Source organism: Thamnophis elegans, chromosome 10, assembly GCF_009769535.1.
Source record: "Thamnophis elegans isolate rThaEle1 chromosome 10, rThaEle1.pri, whole genome shotgun sequence".
Lineage (NCBI taxonomy): Eukaryota > Metazoa > Chordata > Lepidosauria > Squamata > Colubridae > Thamnophis > Thamnophis elegans.
The window spans coordinates 26,791,631-26,814,377 of record NC_045550.1 but is presented as its reverse complement, the minus strand read 5'-3'; the positions used below and the strand labels follow the sequence as shown (position 1 = coordinate 26,814,377).

At 37.7% G+C, this 22,747-nt stretch overlaps 1 protein-coding gene across 1 annotated transcript in view; it reads right to left on the bottom strand.

The window, feature by feature from the left end:
* The window catches only part of LOC116514405, a 160,502-nt gene that overhangs the window by 90,960 nt on the left and 46,795 nt on the right, over nucleotides 1-22,747 (bottom strand). Inside the window, exons 3-5 of the mRNA XM_032225984.1 lie at nucleotides 5,119-9,324; nucleotides 2,314-2,628; nucleotides 1,539-1,665 (exon numbers count right to left, since the gene is read on the bottom strand). Coding sequence (XP_032081875.1) covers nucleotides 1,539-1,665; nucleotides 2,314-2,628; nucleotides 5,119-9,324 — 4,648 coding nt within the window. The remainder of the gene's footprint in view (nucleotides 1-1,538; nucleotides 1,666-2,313; nucleotides 2,629-5,118; nucleotides 9,325-22,747) is intronic.

Here is a 22,747-nt window from a genome sequence, read left to right as displayed (position 1 = left end):
GCTGGTTGGTAGCTCAACAGCTTGAGTCCTAACCAAGGACCTAGGAACGGTTAAGGTAACGTCAGAGGATATAAGCTGTTACAAGTAGGGTGGTTTTTTGTAGAATCAGAATGTTCAAGTCTGATAAATTTAGAATTTCCAAATAGCGAAGTAGCCCTTTAAGTATTATTCCAAGGGCTCCAATTACAATTGGGACAACACATGATTTCTTTTCCCATCATCATCTTCATCATCATCATTATCTATCTATCTAATACATACATACATACATACATACATACATACATACATACATACATACATATAAGCTGAGTTCCAGGGAGTGAAATGGCATCATGGTTTCAACAAAACTGCTGCATGCAAAACAAGTGTTGGTAGCCATTCATAAGAATAGCAGCTATCATGCAGTTTGATATATACTTTTCTTCCATAAATATTATGTGGTTTCCTTTCCAGGAAAAATATCTAAAGCTTTGTTAAACGTGGGGCATTTCTAGTTGGCAAATCTTATTGTCGTATTAAACATTTTTCTATTGTTTTTTGTTTAAACTATAATTAACCTCATACAAATGGTAACAGAACTTTGAGAGAATTGTAGTTAAAGCATCTGGGGAAAAAACAAGAGAAAGAACGATAACTTCAGCAGTCACGTTAATTCCCTACATGTTTTTAAGAACTTTAAATAATAAATACAATCATATTTAAAGAGCAAGCAAGCTAGAAGTAGTTCATCAGCAATGTCACTGATTAAGCAATCTGACAATATAACCAGCAGTTATACTTTACGACAGATGTCCAAGTGGTACCTTTGAACCGCTTAGACATCTTTGTGATCCATGTCTGTGCTGGAGAATTAAAAAGTGGATTTCTAAGCTTTCATTTAAACCTGCTTATTATTATCCTCTACTGAAGATTTTCCTGCATTCTAATTTTCAGTAAGCACTGAAATCTCAGAGTACAAAAATCATAACTACATTTAAATTAAAAGGAGTCATTTTGCAAACATTATTCTTAACTTATAAAGCAATAGGATTACACTTACATGTAAAATAGAAGACATTAGAAAACAGTTGTCAAGAAAGACTCCTTGAAAAGAAAATGGAGCAACAACTCCATGATTCTTTTGAAGCCAATACTATACCTTTCTTTCAAATATAAAGCCTTCAGAAGGGATTCTGTCAAACTCTATATTAAGTCATCACTTTAGCCATTGCCATCTATAGTCCTTCCATTTTATGTTGTGCCAACACTAATGAGCTTAATACTGAGTCTCTCGGGAATAGGGCGGCATACAAATTGAATAAACTAGTGGTGTCTCTTAAAATAAACTAGTTGGTCATGCCATTATAAGATCTCTCCTGAGGTAGATCAATGCATATAAATATATACAAAAGAGGCACTGAAGAAAATAAAGATAGTATTGCTGAATACCCATTTCCATCAAAGCTAATTGATGCAAATAATATAACCAAACCAATTCAAAATCAACCAAATTATAGTGTAAATTATTAGATATCAAATAATAAAGGTGGCCATACCAGGAAAGGAGATGCTTTGCCTCAAGCCCATGCAGTCTAGTCCTGTAGGGGTGCTCTGGGAATAGAGGTGCAACTTGAGAGGAAGGGCATCAGTGGCCACTGAAGAAGTAACCGATTTTGTTTTAACCTACAGAAAAAAAGTAGTAACATGTTTAGAAAAACGGCTAGCCTGAACGCCAGAAAGATTACTTTTTTAAAAGTCTTGTCTTAAATCAAACAATCTGGATAAAAGACAGCAAATGAGAATGCTAAAGGCGAGCAGGGAGTATTCTCTGAGGGAAAAGAGCTTTGTAGATATCAGAAATGTCAGATAAGTCATTATGAAGAACTTTAAAAGGAAAAGAAGGCTCTTAAAATTATACATTTGTGATAACGAGGGGTGGGAGCGAATGAATTACCGTAATACTATGTGGTCCTTGGTGTTCGGCATGCAGTTGTTTAATATTTAATACTGCTTCTAATAAAGTTGCATTTATGTCATTTGCATTCTAAAATATAAATTATATTCTAAAATAGAAATACTTTTAATCCATTCATCATAGCTATGTACATATGACACCATGCATCCTAGATGAGACAAGAGAGGCAATAAAGAAGACCCATCTGTCAGGATAAACCTTTTCTTTTATGGTTACTGTAGTTTCACAAAAGTGAACACAAAATTGCCATGTTGTGTTAGAAACAAAAGAAGCAGAAGAACTCGTTAACAGAATCATTGAAAGGGAAGAACGAGATGCAAACAGAGAGAAGAGACAAATTATCTTTGGTTCCTTACATTGAGTTGATCTTCTGGGAAGTTACTTGATTCGTTCTCTCTGTCTGATTGGTCCTCTCTCACAAAGGTTCTTTTTCGATTTCTCTCCATCCATGTATCATCAAAGCTGAAACATTTGTATAGGGATTTGTGTCTCTTCTCCTGGACATGCTTTTTTATCTTTCCCTTCTGGATATAGAAGGGAAGGATCCAGGCCTTGTCTTCTACATTTGAATCCAAAGACCCTGGCATCTGAATAGATTTTTTTCGGTAAGGAAGACCATGCTTTTCACCTGACCTCTCTTCTGCTGAAATTTCACTTTGTTGGGAATGTTCCTAGTTTACAAATAACAGGTGAAAATATCTTTAAAACATGTTCTCTTTGTTGACCATTTTTGGGCTGCTCACTGCAAGCAGTCATCATAAATCTGGAAACATCTTATTACATTTGTCCCCTTTTAAAGTAACATCACACAACATGTCTTACAAATAAAGTCTGTATTGATTCAGCATGGATGCTGCAATCTAAATGAAACCTAAATTTGCACTCACCTGTATTAACTTCATGTAAAGCCTGGGTACATGCTCATATAAGCACTGAGGAAAAATACTTCAGCATAGTGTAAATACCCTTGAATAGTTGTTCCAGGCAGCATGTGGCAGGACTCACTTGACATATTCTGTTTATAGTGCAGTCCAGGGGTGAAATCCTCCCGGTTTGCCCCAGTTCGCCCAAACCAGTAGTGAGGATAGGCCATGGCTCTCTGAATCAGGGATAAAAATCCCCGGTTCAGAGCAGTCCCAGTTCAAATGCCCCTCCCATGTGCCTTACTCATAGAATTACATAGAAAACTCTAAACAGTTGTTTTAACTGTTAATAAAGTAAGCCAACCAATCTAGAAGGACAAGCATCAGAAGACTTTTGACCAAGAATTCCTTAAAACTGAAGCTCTGGCTAAGAATATACAATTAGCAAAGTTCAATTAGTTATTTTCTTAAGCATCCTTTGAATTCTCTATGTATGATAACTGTTGTTGGGCCTATAATAAGGAACACCCTGCAATATAAAACCTTGCCTCCAGAGGGCACAATAAAGTTATATTTAGCTGTGACAGTTCTCCCCTAGTGATAACAAGATTTTTGTCCATCTATCTAAACTTGCTTGGTACACTTAGATGCCTCTCTAATTTTGGAATGCCGCCTTCCCCTAAGAACTGTGTCCCTTTTTCCTTTCTATTATTTCAGCCAGAAGTTAGATTTACAGATGTAAGTTCTACAAAAAGGAGTTCAACAAATTTCTATGTGATTATTATATAGATGTATATAACTATCTATATACACCAGTCTGCACTATATAGAAATCCATATGGCCACTTAAAACTGCTACAGACACGGTCCTCCCTTCTCTGGTCATTGGGCATTGCTTTCCAGAGGCCATTGGGGCTCTTGTTGCTGAAAGGCCTGACATCTGGCTTCTGCAGGCGCATCTGCCTGCAAACTGCCTTTGCATCAATTTTCAGAGCCTTATGCAGGGTCCATATAACTATGGATTTAGCACTGTTTTGGAAGAATACTAGACTTGTGTTTAAATACTGGATTATCATTTCTGATGGATTCTATTCCTGTGCTACACAGAAGGTTAGTTTTTCTAACTGCTTCTGCTAATAAAGGATGGGCCATATTTTTCCTGATTTTTTTTTACTTTCCAGAAGAACCATTTTGCCTATTCTGTTCTGGGATATAATTTATGGGCTACTTCTAAGTTTGTTGACCATAAGGACAGAGGTGAGCATTCCCTAGCAGCATTAGTTTAAGATAGATCTTTTTCCTATCAATTCACTCCAATTTCAACCTGCAGTCTCCCTTGTGCTTGTAGCCTAATTGATACATCATAACCTGTTAGGCAGGCACCTTGACAGCTGGCTAAACACACCATAAACTTCCTTACCCTGCAGTGAGATTTGCTGCAGCATATATCGGGGGAAATGATTGGAGGCTACTTTCCTGCTTGGTAGAAGGGGTTGTAAAGTCAGAGAAAGCCACCAAGTGCTTTCTTAACTTCTCCTACATTTAAACAGAAAGAACTATACCGGGCACTATTCTTATTACATTGGCAGAATAAGATTCAGCCATCAGGACAGAACCATTTATGCCAGCATACCTTTCTGCCTCTGAAGAACTAATGGACAGTAGTTTAATGTTTGACCATCCCTTTGGCTTCTCTATAGGAGAGCATGTAACATGAACCTTCTCTAGATCCTGCAAAGCACCTCCTGATCTGAATGCATGGTTGCAGCATAATTGCACAGATAATGTGGCTTCGTATAGTACATCTTTACTGAAAGTTTTTAAAAAACCTAACCCCTCATTAAAAGACAGTAACAGAGGAAATTACTATCATTGAATAGGTATTTAAAATGAAAAACCAGCATTTGTCTAGAAATGAAAAGCACTCTTTCAGCACTATTTTTCAAAGGTCACTTCTGAAAGCAAATCTATGACTACAATTCCGTATCCTCATATACTTCATGGAAATGAAGTAGTTAGCTCTAAATATTTTTATGAACGATCTTATAACGAGAAACTTAAATTATTATCTCATCTTATTTCCAAATTCTCTGGAGAATTTACACAAATGAATAGTTATGATGCCCTATGTCTTTGTAAAGAGGTTTCTAAAGTTATTTCAAAACATGAAATTTGTAACGTTGAGCATGACATCCAGACTAACCCAGAATTCTACATAAGATACACAACAAAAAATATTTGTAATCCTTCTCCATATACTCAGTGCCAATACACAGAATCTCCTGCAGAGCAACTCACCTCATCTCTGATTATATCACTCATTGAAGCAGTCGTGTTTAAGCTGATCTGTGACTGGCTGCTTATCCCACTGTCTTCTCTAAAATAGTCGTTATCTAATGAATGCATGGACTGCAAGAAACTAGATCTGGGTTTCAATGTCTTTGGCCTCTCAGGTGCTTCCAAACCGCCATCGATAATAGAGATATTTCCAAGAGATATCAGTGACGTTGAACTTAATTTACCAGGATAATGGAAGCCCATCCGCTGATGAGCAGTTCGAGGACTTTGTGGCTTGGGACTCATAGGTCTGCATGGCATGTCTTTACGTTCATACATTGACAACTGGGGGCAAGAAGGAGTGAAATGGGAAAATGATGACTGCAGATCAATTGGAGTAATTGGAGATTTCAGCCAGAATTCTTCATAGGAGGTATTCCCGTCATTCCCCATCATTTTTTCCTTCCCACTACAATCTGGGCTATAGGATGACTCTTTCCTCTTTCTCCTGGTGTCTATAGGTAGAAAGTCAGCAGGCCCAAAGGAATAGGAATGCCCACCTCCTGTAGATGAGCCATTAGAAACACTGTATTTAAAAAATTCTTGTCCATTTTGATACTCCTTTTTTTCCTTCAATGATTTTCTACTAAAGTTTCCAGAGCTCCTATTTGAACAGGGGTTTTGCTTCAGGCTATCTGCCTCCTTGTTTTTTAGAAAAACTTTCCAAGATTGGTGCACTTTCACCTTTTCATTCTTTAATGAAATTTTTGGACTCTGTTGAGCATTTTCTTTTTCCAGCGTTTTTGATTCAAAAAAGCTTGAAAAGGATCTATGGGCCAAGGCCAATCGGCTCCGGAATTTTTTGCTATCTATGTTTTTGTTACATTTAAAATCATTCTCTGGGGAGGATTTCTGGACTTCAGGGTACTCATTAAACTCATTATTGTTGTTCTCTACAAATCCTAAAGTTGTTCCTTCCCCATATTTTACCCTGGATAACATGGAAGAAGAAGAATATGTGCCTGCGCTTTCTAAGACTGTCCGACCAGAGCTAGAAGCTTTTCTCAAACTAATTCTATTGAAAAGTCCAACAGGTTTTTCATAGAATAAATCGTCATCATCTGAATATTCTACAAGGCATTGATCCTTGTTTTGCAAAGTAGAACTGGATGAATTGAGGTCTTTCCAATTATCTTCTACTTCATCTACTTCATCTGCTTTATCACTATCAAATGTTACTTCCTTAGTTTTCACATTATCTTGATTGTCAGGAAATGTTAACTTAGATTTCCTGAAGGATGCCATCTTGGGGAAAGCTAAAAATTTAGAATACTTAACAGACTTTTCTATGGCGCCCACTTTGTTGATTCTCTGCACTGCCTTATAGAAACTATTGTTACTACCCAAAAAGTTAATTATATTATTGTCCATCTCTTCACTATTTGCACTTCCCATGCTGATATTATCTAGGCCACTGGTGCTATTATCTTGTGTGTCAGTTTTCACTGAAGTGTCACAGATATCTGGATTCACATTCATGTCATAGTTTTTACTAATGCACTTTAAATTTTCGGTTGTAAAAACTTTATCTGATTCTGATTTGAGAGAAACAGCAATTTCCTCATGTATTACATCACAGATTTTGGAGTCTCTCTCCCCAATAATTTGCTTAGCATTGCTTTTATTTCCTTGAAGATGAGTCTCATCGTCATCAACAATGTCTTGGCACAATATATTTTTACTATTTATTTCCTGTGTTCTTGCAATATTTACACAAGCATCCTGTTCTGCATTTGTAGTCATAGATTCATCCATTGCTGTATAGCCACGAGTTTGGGATTCATGGTTTGTTATTTGTACTGTCTCTAACACAGAATCACCATTCAACTGACATGGTTTTCTTAGTGATATGTCTCTATTTGCTGCAGGCAGGGCCAAGGACAAAATATCTAGGCACCCTTCTTCTTTCCAAGTTTGCACAGTACTTTCTAAAAGTAAATTAGTTGTGGATGTATTGTTCCCCAAACTAGCTTCCGTAGATTTTGCAGAGCCTGGCAAAGACAGTGGGTCCAGCATGTTTGCATCCGTTTCACAATGTGTGTTTCCTGAACTTTCCTCAGGAGCCATCTTAACTTGGAATTCATCTTCATTGAATGGCAACACCTGCACAGAAAATATGTCATTTGTACAACTGGACTTTCCGTTTGGAGCTTCTTCTGATTTTGTGGCATCCATGATGGTGATGAGATGAGAGTTTGAATTCTCATGCTCTAGTATCTCAGTAAATTTAGGCAAAGAGTTCTCAACTTCAACATTTGTTTGCAATAGTTCTTGACCAGGGCTTTCCATCAATAAAGCTTTTAACTCAGAAATATTATCTGATTTTTCCTTCTGGCACATATAATGTGGTATTAGTGCTACTTTAAAAGCGGGGACATCAACATCTTCACAATTACTGCAATTGCAAGCCTTTTCTATATCATTGTGATGATTCAAAGGATATCTTAATATATTGGATGTACTGGGTTCTTGTTCTCTAAAATCTTTTCCATTTGATGTCAGAATCTCAACTGCCTTCTCACGGCCTATATTTGGCCCATATTTACTTCTCACTTCAGATGCTCTGAAAACAGCCTCAAGGTTTTGAGTTTTGATGCATTTGCTTTCCTTGTTCACATCTGCATTAATCATGGAAGCATGAACATCACAAGTATTATCATATTTATTTGCCACAGTGCATTTATCTATGTATCTTTCTGAGACATGAACATCACAGATGTGTGATTCAGAACCAATGTGATTTGGAGACAACCCTTTAATTTCTAGCTGATTTTTTGATTTCAGGTGTTTTTTTAACTCTACATTGGCAGTTACATGTGTTGATATGCATCTCATATTTGAAAATTTCTTCTTTTTAGAATTGTTTTCTGAGGAATTTGGCAGCTGGGACAATACCAACAACTGACATTCAGATGTTTCTGTTCCTTTTGTTGTAAGGCCACAAAGCTGGGATTTGTTGGTCCCATGGGAGTTTTCTGTCTGCTTCTGTACATTTTTATTTGAAATCAAGTGAGGAGTAAGAAATAACTCTTTAATATTTGTGTCCTTTGCCGCTTTTGAGGATGTTTTTGAACAATCTATGTTTTCCTTAACATGAACATGATCTGATTCTTTTAGGGGCAATGTGGAAAACGATTGGCTTAATTTATCTGCTAGACAAAGGCAATCTTCAATATGTTCTCTGATATCTTGACCATTTATATTTCCAGGAGAACTATACCATGATTTCATTGCTAAATTTCCTGGCTTTGTGGAAGGCACCAAAAATATAGATTTAAAATCTGTGAGTTTCTGCTTTCTGCCATACAAATTTGTTTCTACAATTTTTTCACTGTCAAAAATATTCTTTTGACTATACTCGGCATTAAATATACAATCTTTTTTATACCTCATTTTGGAAGATTCATTATATCTTTTCCAAGTTCCATTTGTTTCTATATGAATATTAGGCAAACTCTTTCTGGAAACTGTTTCTGAGCAGGAGCAGCAAGTTTCAGAAATATTCAAAGCGCTTTCAGAGTTTGTTCTGAGATTAACCAATGTTACTGTTTCTGGACTCATTCCCTCTTTGCTACTGGCACCTTTAATATGATCTTCTGAATGGGTATGGAAGTGTGCCTCTCTGTTTGCAGATTTTGTCCCCACTTTTAACAAAGCTTCGGTCCGTAACACAAAATCATTTTTATTAGCCTTTGACCCCGTGGAGGTAATACTGTAAGGTAATACCTGCTCCTTTCCTTTGACGTCTTCAATTTTGGATTCTGATGCTAATAACTCCAATCCATGTTTGCTTGTTGCTACATGTAAGGCTGAAGGGAAATCCACATTTTCCTTCTGAATAAATCCAAATTCTTTTGTGAAACACTTGGGAGGAGACCTATCTCCTTTTGTTTTGGAATGCTTATGCCACGATTCTTCTATTTCTAAAGAAAGATTGGGTTCTCTAGTGACATCACTGGCAATGGACTCCGAGTCTGACACACTTTCATAAGTCTCTGTTTTGATATCTGACAGTGATTCGCTTTGATATGACTGGGTTTCAAAATAGTCTTCATCTGTTTCCTGGCCTGATCCACATATCTCCAGCTCTGGTGTATCTGGGTTTGAAGAATTCTGATCTTCTTCGATCTCTCCTTCACTTGTGCAGTTGTCAACTGGCTCCGAGGCCTATAAAAAGATGAGAAATTAATCAACAATACAGTCTTGCATTAAGAAGATTAATTTACAACAGGTATGGTTCCCATTGTTCTCTCCAGAATTGCAACAGAAGAGAAAAAATTTGAGAGTTGACATTTAAATATCTTTAAGTTGCTAAGGTTGAGAAACAATGCTGTAATTGCCCATGACAGCACACTGTACAATGCCATTGGTGGCATTTCGTGGACATTGTACTGTAGTGTGCAAAAGCTAAACCACATCTCCCAAATAATTTTCAAAACTATTTTAATATTTTGGTGGATTTTTTATTGGTCAATACAATGCTTTGTAATCTATACAATTTACAAGTAGAGTGCTGTGTGCTTTGGTTAGAATAATTTTTCATATTTGAAGATAATGCATCTCCTTAACTTTCTTTTAAGCATTTATCTTTGTTACAGATTTTTTTTTAATAATAGAAATTCTCTCTTACGTAGAAGGGAAATCTGCCCCACCCCACTCGGTTGGTATTCAAACCGTCAGTGCATACTAAATCAATTGAGATTAAATGTCATCTGCTCCTACTAAATAAAAGTTCATTTCCCAAAAATGTGGCTATGTAAAGTTTAGTGGCTCCCTCTACTGGACAATTCTAAATATGTTTACATTTGTTAGCTTTTGCATTAAGTAATTGTCAAAAGGTTTAAAACTACATTTTATGTATGTTGTTTTTTAACTTTGTATCGGTATTTGATGCTTTATTTAATATTAATATAATATTAATTTAATATATATAATTTTATATTTCATTGGTGAACATTTAACTAATGATAATTCATGACAAATAAATTAATAGAAATGACCAGAACTACAGTAGTGGTCATTAATAAGTGGTGTTGGTTTTTTTGTCCTAGAAAAATAGTCTCTGTGTTCTGTCAAGGATATGTATTTTCCAATACTAGAATCAAGCAAAACATATTCACACTGAATTTATATAACTTAATTTTATTTCATCATTATGACCCAATTTTTAAACAACAAATTACACTTAAAAATTATGGTTCAATTGTAGCTACATTGTAAAACACTCCCTTCCTGGAAAATGAGGTTAAAAGCTAAGATCAAGATAACTCGGAGAGAAGTTAATCAGCTGATGAAATTACAGAAGGTGTGAAGATTAAAGATAAAATTCAGCTACTGAAAGAAATATAAGAGCCTGACTCTATCAAAAGTCTAGAGCAAGGGTGTCAAACTCAAGGCCCATGGACAAATGCAGCCAGTGGGGTGCTTAGATCTGGCCCGTGGGTCTGCCCTGGAAACAGCGAAGGAGCAACCCGCGGTGCCTCTGCCAGCAAAAACGGATTCTGTAGGGCCATGCATTGCCCTCCCAAGCTCCGTTTTCAGCTGCAATGGCCTCCTGCAGCCTTCTGCCACCTGCGGCCCTCCCAAGCTCTGTTTTCACTGGCAGAGGGCTACAGACAGATCTCCCCAACACTGCCCGGGCCACCACAGTGGGTGATGTTGAGCTGGCCATGCCCTCCACAACACCCTGAGGTCAAACACAACCCTGATGCAGGTTTCAATCATGAAAGAGCCCTACAAAGAAACAGTACCATTCAACCAGCCAACAACCTGCTTCCCCACAACATGGAAAGTCCCATCAAGCATTACAGCAACCAAGCTAAAGAAACATATGAGGCAGTACATGAGTATAGCTCAGAAGGGCATTGGGAATAACATCAGAGCCTCAAAACACCAGTTGCTCATAGGTGTAAACTATGCAGAGACACAAACCAATGCATAGAAGTAGGGTGTAAGATGCAAGCAGGAACAGTATACACTGAATGGCACAACCTAAGTAATAATACAATAGCAGAGTTGGAAGGGACCTTGGAGGTCCCTTCCTAGGCAGGAAACCCTACACCTTTTCAGACAAATGGCTATCCAACATCTTCTTTAAAACTTCCAGTGTTGGGGCATTCACAACTTCTGGAGGCAAGCTGTTCCACTGATTAATTGTTCTAACTGTCAGGAGATTTCTCCTTAATTCTAAGTTGCTTCTATCCTTGATTAATTTCCACCCATTGCTTCTTGTTCTACCCTCAGGTTCCTTGGAGAATAGTTTGACTTTCTCTTCTTTGTGGCAACCCCTGAGATATTGGAACACTGCTATCATGTCACCCCTAGTCCTTCTTTTCATTAAACTAGACATACCCAGTTCCTGCAACCGTTCTTCATATGTTTTAGTCTCCAGTCCCCTAATCATCTTTGTTGCTCTTCTCTGCACTCTTTCTAGAGTCGCCACATCTTTTTCTACATTGTGGTAACCAAAACTGAATGCAGTATTCCAAGTGTGGCCTTACCAAGGCGTTATAAAGTGGTATTAACACTTCACGTGATCTTGATTCTATCCCTCTGTTTATGCAGCCTAGAACTGTGTTGGCTTTTTTGGCAGCTGCTGCACACTGCTTGCTCATATCTAAATGGTTGTCCGCTAGGACTCCAAGATCCCTTTCATAGTTACTATTGTTGAGCAAGGTACCACCTATACTGTACCTGTGCATTTCATTTTTGTTGCCTAAATAGTAGTTGACATTGTGTAGAGGAAAATCTACACAGTATATGAGCTAGACTCTCCCAAGTCCGGATGGGAGATTCTACACAAGGTCATGTAGAATAATAGGGCTGAGACCCTGTGACACTTCCAAAACCAGATAGACAGACAAGTACTAGCCAATCAACCTGACATAGTGGTTGCAAACGAGGACCAGAAGACAAAGGTGGTGGTAGATGTAGCAATGCCAAGTGACAGCAACATCAGGAAGGAAGAGCATGAAAAGCTGAAGAAGTACCAGGGCCTAAAATAGGAACTAGAGAGATATAAAAAGTGGTCCCAATAATAGTAGGAGCAAAGTGGTCCTAATAGTGGTAGGAGTACTCAGGGCTGTGATTCCTAAGCTAGGAAAGTGGGTCCAATAGATCCCAAAAACAACATCAGTACTCCCTGACCAGAATAGTACAGTATTAGGAACAACTAAAATATTGTGCAGAACCCTTAAACTAGTAGAGGACCAAAGATTGAGGTACATACATACTAGGAGTGAGAAAGATTTTTTTTCCTTTTTAAATGTACTTCTGTATTAGATTTTTGTATTATTCATACTTGTTTGATATAATCTTTAATAATAAGCAACCATCATAAATGTATGCCCTTAAACCACTTGTGTCTTAGGTCACTGTTAGAGAATTACCCTGTGGAATTCTGACAGAATTAAGGTTGCAAGAAAATATTCATTTCAGCCAGGAGCAAAACTCATAGTGTTCTAAGCAATCTGTTTCCTGAAATAGTGTTGGCAATATAAATTTGACTTTTCCACAAAGTCATTCAGACTTAATTGAAAAACAAGGAGAACCAGCACAATCTTGACACACCTGCATTGGATGCACAAAGAGCATCTTCCCAGGTGATTGATGTAGTAAGGTTCTTCCCCAGCAGTTAACTTGTTTGCAGCTTGTATATCTTAATGCAAGCAAGAAGAAGGTGTCTATGATTCAGTCAAGCAGCCTCCACAAATTCTAGTCCTTGGAAACCTTCCACAGCAAGATATTTTGTCATAATCAAAAACCATCTGTTCTTTGACAGGAAGTAGTATGGAAACAAACAAACAAACAAACAAAAATGCCAGTTCTACCGCATAACATTTATTGGATACATGGCTCCATGCCAAGTATCTTCTCATTGAAGTTTCTCCAGAAAAAAAGGATGAATTATAGTAACAGTTCAAACCACTGTTTAAATATCTGACACTACAAATTGCAAGAAATAATGATTCTAGAATAGCAACACAATATAAAATAATTAATACACCCTAATAATACCATTGTACTAATGAAAATTTATACCATTGCAATCCTATGACCATATGACAACCACAAGACAGACATTGGCCAAAATACAAGTACATTGTTTCTATTTAATTATTCTGCCTAACAATAAACAAAGCACAGAAAGATGCAAACAGAGATTTCCTTTCTTATGATCATTCCTGATCTGGTAAACTTCATAAAAATTGTAAGCATTAAATGTTTAGGGGTTAGTTAGAATCACAATTTTCAATGATATTAATCATATTGCCCCTGTTCATTTGTTTATGATGTCTTGTTTTTTGTGAATCTTGGGTTTAAGCAGTTCTAGGCCATCCAGACTCTTTGATTGAGGTGCATACTAATTTTAGTAAATAAAATAAAACACTTCAAAATGGTGGAGGTAAATTCTATAGTGAACGTATGACTGCAATGAACAATAAGAAAAATCTTAAGGAACAGGAGGAAGAGTTGCTACCAAATAATGGCAAGATAAAAGTAGTACTGGCATTTGTGAGTTTGGTTTCTTAGTCTTGAAAGCCTGACAATACTATATATTTCTCTTAAAAAGTATGCTATTGTCTTATCTAGATATTTTATTTATTTATGTATCTGAATATTTTTAAAAACAAGAGAAAATCATTTGGCTGAAATCCTCATCTAAATTGTTCATAGCAAATAAACAGAAATAAATGAATACATCATTATCAATCAAAAGTTGATGGTGCACTGGAAATCAGAAATTAATAGATTGATTTTAAAAAGGATGCAAAAAGCAGTTAATTTGAAATTTTAAGCTTAGACTATGCTATTAAACTATTTAGAATGATAACCAATATGTTAGCTCCTTACATATAATATATGCATTTATCATTTTTATGTTACTTGCATTATGGAATCAGAGAGTTAGAATAAGTCATTTAGGCCATTGGGTCTACTTTTCAAATTAAAGCATCACAGGCAGACAGTTCTATCAATTCTCCCCCAACAGCTCTAGGAAAGGGAAGTCTCTCTGCAATGGGATCTATCATCAAATTGTTCTTATTCTTAGGGAGCTTTTCTTCCATTCAGCTTAAAAACATTATCCATATTCTTTCTGGGGCAATGAAAAACAACCAGAAAGCACACTACTCAGAATGGACTTTGACTAAGTACTCCTTGTACTTTTTCCCATGAATTGGCAAATGCCTAAAATTGCATTTCCCTTTTTACGAGCCATGTCACACTGTTCATTCATATTAATCTTTTTCACAAGTACTGTTACCAATGCAAGTATCCTCCAACACAGGTACATTTATATTTTTAACAGAATACCTCTTCTTAAATAAAAACATCGATTCCTTTCTCTTACGCAAATACTACATGGTTTTAAGCCTAACTTCTAATGTCTCGTGACAGTTTTGAATTTTGTTTCTGTATTAGCTGCCTCTAGTTTTTAGTCATTCATAAGTTTGATAAGCATTCCTTCAACTTATCAAACATAAAAAAATGAAATAACATGCAACATAATTAATATCAGCGTGTCAAATGTGCATCATCAGTGCTGTTAAAAACATACCAATTTGCTTGATGCCCTAAGCTGCATTACGCTGTGGCAATTGTGGAAAGTGTTTTTGACCAAACAGCATTTAGTTCCATTTGACCATCGTGACAGCACTCCTTTTCCTGTCCTTTGCTGCAGCATTCCATAATGTTGAAAGTATTTCATTCTCCAGTTTCTACTGCTGATAATCTGATGTTTCCATTGATCTACTGCTGATGATATTCTAGTTGGTGCTGCTTTGAAAGCTGTTTCCATTTGTGAGCCAAGCTCTATGGCTCCAGACAGAGTCAGTGAATTTATTTGGGTAAAGAGAGTCTCCCTAATTCTCCAATCTCTTGCTTTCTCAATTAGCTGGTCAAGCACAAGCTCATCCTGCCGAGGTCCAAAATCGCAGTGTAGTGCCAACTCCCACAAAGCAGAAGCAAAACTCACAAAGGTTTCCCCAGGGAGCTGTGCCCGTTGACAAAAGCAGAGCCTCTGGATCCTCCTGAAAACATTTTGCCTGAATTCAAAACTTTTCTGAAACTCATTGATAGGGTCAAAACATGTCATTGATCCCAGCTTTGTAACCATCTTCTGATTTCCCCAACCAAGCTGGTGGGGATGATAATTCTCCATTTTCTCCAATCCTAAAGTTCAGTTGCTTTCATTTCTGGAGGAAAAAACCAATTGAAGCAGGAAGGCATATGAATCCACTGTCCTCCAGAGCCACAATGTAGCATAAGTGGCAGTAAACACCTTACTTTCCCAATGAACAGAGCAGGTTTAGTCAGCAAATTTAAATCGAGACATTTCTCCATTGAAACACCTGACCTGTAATTTGTCACTTGAGCATCTCCACCCTTTAATGCATTTATTCCTGAAACATGGCACAGCATCCAGAATGTCAGAGCTAGAAGAAATTAAAATTCTTTAAACAAAAAGCAGAGGGGAAGGATGTCAATCCCCACTGTATGAAATAGCCAGGGAGGAAAAAATAGAATGTATATATCACAATGCAATCAAACCCTTCCTCCATTTTTTTACATTAAAAGAAATAAAATTTTACAGAAGCCTGTTTTCATGAATCCCAAATAGTTTAAACTGTATATCCCAACCACTTTTGGGTAGAGGCGTAGTAAATCGCAACAAAATAAAAATAAATTGTATAATAAATTGATTGTCATATTCTAAGACCACTCTGGATACAGTAACATCCACAGAAAGCATATGGCAAAGAATCCAATTTTTTGTTAAACCCAGACCAAACATCACATTTTAAATCATCTTAATCATGAAGGTTACCCAAAGCAATTTCTTCACCCTTGTTCCCACCCAATATTAACAACATTGTGCAAAGAGTTTGGGGGAAGCTACCTTATCAACCATGATTTTTAAAAAGCAATTTGAAGACATGCCGGTAACCTGTCTAAAGGGATCTATTTCCTACAGTATTGGGTATGACTTTACTGATATCATAATCCCTCTACTATGTTATACTATATTTTACCTGAAACTTAGCAGGTAAGTACCACTTCCATATCTGCATATATATAGTGAGTATTCACTATATATAAGCAGATATTTGGCTACAAAATATCTAAAGCTTAGTAGAAAAAGGCAAAAATGGAAATGAGTGTAAAACTTAGGATTCAAAAACCAAAAGATCTGTGAAAAACTGACATAATGGTTATCCATGAGGGAACCTGCACCATAGATATTAACCTTTTCTTTTCTTTCTAATTCTTTAGTGAGGACTGACATTCTTACTGGAACTTTTTGCTACAAAAGAAAATCATTTGCACTAATTTCTGAAGATATTATTACTCAAAATATTAATAACATATATTCTGGATGAGATTGGATGAGAAACATACATGGAAGTTTACTCCAGCCATCAGAAGAGTATGTTGAGTATGTTAAGCTATCAAAATGCATTGAGAATCAAATTTGATGACTTTCAAAGCAGTTGAGTAACAAGGTACGACTGTAATGGGAAAAAAATACTAAAAAGCTTCAGATAACTAATATAATTTGGATCCTGATCCATTATAGTCAATGGGCACCTTGGTGGTCAGTAATTCCTAAATTCAGAAGTGACCGCACGGCAAAGTTAAAAGGGGAGCAAATAAAAAAGACAATGTTATAACAACAAAACTCTTTTAGTATTTTCATTTATATTCTTTAATATGTATAGTAATTCCCTCAGAGAAATGTGGTTCAAGTTAACATTAGCTCAAAAAGATAAATACTTCTGCCAGGCAGCAAAATGTACTGCCGTATGTTATAGATTTCATGTATCAGAAGTCAACAGGGCAAAAAAATATCTTGAAGGATATAGAAATAGCAAAGCATTTAGATGTATATACTGCTTCATAGTGCTTTACAGCTCTCTCTTAACAGTTTACAAAGCCAGCATATTTCCCCCAACAATCTGGGTCCTCACTTTACCGACCTCAGAAACATGAAAGACTGAGTCAACCTTGAACCGGTCAGGATCAAAGTCCTGGTTGTGGGAATGTAGAGTTAGCCTGCAGTGCTGCATTCTAACCACTGCACAGCCACGGCTCTATAGTATGCAAACATTCTTCAATTTTCCATCAAAGTTAGTTGAGCTTTCTTGTCAATCTCTTGAATGGAATTCAGAACTTTCCATAGACAGACTTAACAGATTCAATTAATTTTGCCCAGTTACAACTTCCTTATCAAATCATCCCAATGTCCCTTAAAAAGAGCTTGTGATTCTTTTCTATTCAAAACCTCTTTAGATGTATATTATTGTCTCCCAATTCTCCCTCAGTACAATCCCCACATCTTTTCATCAGCAGTCCTTTTTTTAAAAAAATGTGAACATTTAAAATTCAGGTCTGTCATTCCTGATTCTCACAAATCAGTGTTGGTGTTTCATGCTTCGGACTCTGGGCCAGCTTTCAGCTATGACTTCAGTATCACCTCTCTCCATGAATGCTAATACCCTGTTCAGAATTCAGGGCTGCATGTCTTTTGCAATTACTGTACAGCAAGAGTGACCACATTCAAAAGGAACTTCCGCTTCCATCAACATGACAGCAGATCCTTAGTACTACTGAGATACAAAGTGATCATTGTCAATGACCACTAGCGCTCAGGATTCCACATTAAAACATGCATTACATGTCAGTAAAATATCCATCTAATACTACCATTATCATTTCATACCATTACAACTTTATCCAAAAACAACAAAACAAACCCTTTTGTTTCTGAGAGTTCCCTAGTATTCTTGGGGAAAAGGGAAGAGTTCTCTAAAGTATCTGAAAAATAATTACACAAAATAATAATGCAGCCTGTTCAACCCTGATTATAATAGAGTTTGGACAGAACATAGGTCTCAGAAAAATATATAATGTCAGGAAGGTACTATATATTCAAGTGACTCAAATGAATTTTGGAAAGTGGAAATGCCAGAAATCTTGATATTGTGGATCACTTTGTAACAGAAGACAATCAACACCTTTTTCTTCTTTTTCTTTTTCTTTCTATTTGCTTGGTATAAACTCTGGCAGTTTCAGTACTGAGCTGTGCAATTCTCAACTTCTTATTTTGTACATATCCAAAGAACAAGCCACATCTAATATTTTAAAGTATTTTGCCATCAGATTACACTTTCTCACAGAAAATTTCTATTGCATTTTATCAAAGCAAATTTGCCCATTTTGTGTGCAAAGTCTTTCAGTGTTTTAGCTAATGTCTAAGGCGATAACTATGACTGACATTTGAAGAGGCAAAACTAGAGATATTATTTTTAAAAAGTATATCACACAGATAGTCTGGAGAAGTGATTTCTCAGTTCATTCTAAAGTTTCTCTCTTTTTTTCTTCCATAGTGATTCCTGCCTACAGAAAATAGCAGGTATATCCAGGTTTTTATGATGTAACTGGAGAACAGTATGTACAATCCAAAATAATAGATAATAATATAAAAAGTCCTTGATTTACTATCACAATTGAGCCCAATGTTTCTGATGCTAAGTAAGACATTTCTTAAGTAAGTTTTTCCCCATTTACAACCTTTCTTGCCACAGTTGTTAAATGAATCACTGTACTTAGTAACATGATTGTTAAGGGAATCTTAACAATCCATTGATTTTGCTTTTCAGAGGTTTGCAAAAGGTGATCACATGATCCTAGGACAGCGATGGTGAACCTTTTTTGGCTCGCGTGCCATAAGTGGGGGGAGCATAGGGGGGTTCATGTGCAGGTGTGCCACACCCATAATGCAATGTGCGACACCCCCCAGTGTGCATGCATGCACTACAGGTGCTCCCCCGTTTTTTGCATGCTTTTTTCACCCTCCCCAGGCTCCAGACACTTTATAGGAGCCTGGGGAGGACAAAAACAGCCTCTCCCCCCCCCCCCCCCAGAAGCCTTCAGGGACCTTCAGGAGGCTTCCCTGAAGCCTCCGGAGCAGTCAAAATGACTCTCTGATCAAAGAGAAAGTCACTTCTGATTTGCTCGGAGGGTCATTTTAAGCACTCTGGAGGCTTCAGGGACCTTCAGGAGGCTTCCCTGAAGCCTTTGGAGCAGTCAAAACGACCCTCCAAGCAAACCGGAAGTCCATTTCCGAACTTCTTGCCCGTAGGGCTGTTTTTTTGCGCTCCAGAGGCTTCAGGGAAGCTCATGAAGCCTCTCAAGGGCCACCGGGGGGGGCACTTTTCGCCCTCCCCAGGCTCCTATAAAGCCTCTAGAGCCTGGGGAGGGCAAAAAATGACTTTTAAAAAGGGTGAACTCAGCTGGCCAGCACGTGCATGCGCGCTGGACAGCTGACAGGGCAGCGCCTCACGTGCCCTGATAAATGACTCCATGCGTGCCATAGGTTCACCATCACTGTCCTAGGACATTACAATCATTATAAATATGTATCAGTTGCCAAGCGTCTGAATTTAGAATATTTGACCATGGGGATGCTGCAACAGCCATAAGCTTGAAAAACAGTCGTAAGTCACCATTTTCAGTGCCATTGTAATTTCAAATGGTCACTAAATGAACTGTTCTAAGTTGAAAATTACCTACGCATGCCTTTGTGCTCTTTCTCATCCAGATTTTAGAGCAAAGGCAATATAATGAAAAATAATATAATAATTATCTAGTTTAGTGAGAATAAAATAACGATCAAAGAAAATAAATAGCAATCCATTTGTCAGGTAAAAGAATACACCAACATATATAGGTCATCCTTGTTGGTAATCACAATTGGGACCAGCAACTTGGTCATTAGAAAAAGCAGTTGCTAAGTGAAACTATAACTGTAGTTATGATCTTACTTCAGCTTTCCTTTGCTTTACCAAGCTGCAAAGGTCATAAATGCAATGAGGGGTCACAAAGTAACTTTCTAATTGCTATAGTAACCACAGATGGTCATTAAATGAGGCAGTTGCTAAACCAGGACTAACTGTATAAAAGATAGTTTCATCTGCTTTCCCGATTAGGATAATGGAAAGATTTACAGTAGTTCAAAGTCTCATTGATTCCAATAATGTTAGCTCCTCTAATTTGGGAATCCTTTCTCTAAATAGCTGTCCCAGTGATAAAAGCAATCCTTTCTTTATGAAGCTTCTGGCACAGTATACTTGTAAAGCTGGATCTTAATATTTTCTGGCAATATTTATCAAGCTTTCTGAAAATTCAGGGAACAGTTTCATTATGGATCTTTCTTCTCCATGTAGTAGTGCCATTCCAAATACATTGCCATTCCAAATACAGAACAACATTTAAGTCTTTGATCTACTTCATTACAAACACACTTTTGTATTATACATACGATACACCCATCATTTCCATATAATTGGAATTTAAAAGCTGCAAGAAACCCATGTTTATTATGACCACCCACTTGTACTGCATGCAGCTGAGCATGGGTGAGTCCCTTCTAAATATGCATCTGCTGGATTTATCTGCAAGATGTAACAATTGAATTGAGTTATGGATGTTGAAGTAGAGATGAGAAAAAGGCCGCTTACTAGAGGGCAGCAAAAAGTTAAGAGTTTATGTACCTCTTTGCCTCCGACTTAAGTTTTTTGCATCCCAGATATCATCGCACTAATATAAACAACATATATTATGTTTGAATAAAATATAATTTTAAATAGAGTGTGAGCAGGTAAAGGAATGACTCAGATGCTGCTGACTTAGAGCTCTTTCTCCTCCTACCAGCAACTTTTTATCCTGGCATAGGCACAAATGCTGGCAAATAGTGAAATCCTTAATTACAATCTATAGGGCATGTTAAAGACAGGAATGTATTATTTCCTTTGGCTTTGTTTCTTTCTGCTGTGCTCAACATCTTCATCTATTAGGAAAACAATCACTGATCACTCTCCATAAAGTAACCTGGACTTTTGCCGGGTCCATCTCGATGCCATTGTGGGAGATGCAGTAATCTAGGTAATCTATCTTCTTTTGAAGAAATTCACATTTAGACAACTTGGCATAAAGTTCAGCGGCCCGGAGTTTTTTGAGGACTGACCACACTAAAGTCACGTGTTCATCATGTGTTTCTGTATAGATAAGGATGTCATCAAGATAGACCAACATGCCCTTGTAGGTGCTCATGCAGAACTTCATTTATTAATTGCATGAAAATTGCTGGCGCCTCATGCAGACGAAACGGGAGTACTTTGAATTGAAAACATCCCAAAGGACATTTGAAAGCAGTTTTCCACTCATCTCCATCTTTGATTCTGACCCTGTAGTAGGCCTCCCTGAAGTCCAACTTTGTGAAAAAATTTCCTTTACCCAACTGGGCCAACATATCTTTCATGAGTGGAAGTGGGTATACATTTTCCACACAAATACCGTTAAGGTTTTTGTAGTTCACACATAAATGAAAGGAGCCATCTTTCTTTTCTCTAAACAATACAGGTGCAGCCCCTCTTGGCCTAGCCAGCTCTATGAACCCCGTTTCAAGTTTTTGTCAATAAATTTTTGCAATTCCTCCATTTCACATGGGGTCATTGAATAAATTTGGGGTTTGGGGAGTTTTACCCCTGGGAGGATCTCAATCCTGCAATCAGTAGCGTGGGGGGGGGAGCTTTTTCACTGAAAACGTCCTTCAGGTCCCAGTATTCTTCAGGGATTTTTTCTTCCCCCTTAATTTTCTCCTGCTCTGTAGCCACTAGGTTAGGTTCAGCATTGGCTATGTGGGAGTCCCTCCCCTTGCCCTCCGGAGGTTTTGTGGAATTGATGTGCAACCACCCTTTCCTCCAGTTCACGTATGGGTTCCATTTCCATAGCCAAGGTAACAGATGTGGAGATCGACCTAGCCAGGGATAAATACCAGGAAGACAGTGAGAAAGGTAAAAATCCCCTTCCCACCCACCCCCAGAAGGGAGAGAAAAGTTGGTCTGCAAGCAAGCTCCGGTCTACTGCTTGTTTCTTCTGTGGGAAGGAGGGGCACCGAGCAGCGAACTGTCGCTCAAAAATTGGCCCAAATCCCGCTCAAAAATTGGCCCAAATCCCCCTGCCGCTGGGGAAAGGAAGCCAGACAAACAACCTGGGAAATAAAAGGACACCGCATGGAAGGGGTGGATCCTCTTAAAGAATTCCCTCCCAACCTAGGGGAAGAAGAGGAACCCTCCTTTCTCTCGGGGGAAAGTGAAACCGACTCTGATGACAACCAACTGGTAAGTCCCCAATCGAGCCCCATGACTATTTCAGTAGAACTTAAAGTGCCTTCTACTGGAGCCCAAGCAAAAATGCTGGCCCTTTTAGACTCTGGATAAACACATTGCATAATTAGCCCACAAGTGGTGGAAAAAATGGGCTTAAAACTGAGAACTTTGAAAGTGCCCATTGCCTTTTGCCAGTTGGATGGATCAGTAGCTGGGGAGGCTCCTGCCCATTTTGTGACTGAACCAGTAGATATGTGGATGGGAGATCACCAAGAAGCCTTAAGTTTCATCCTTGCACCTGGGATGGATCGACCCTTCTTACTAGGATTACCCTGGCTACGGAAATGGAATTGTCAATAAATAAAGATACAGGTGAGGGGAGCTGCAGTGTTTTCTTGCAAACTGGCTCCCATCAGCTG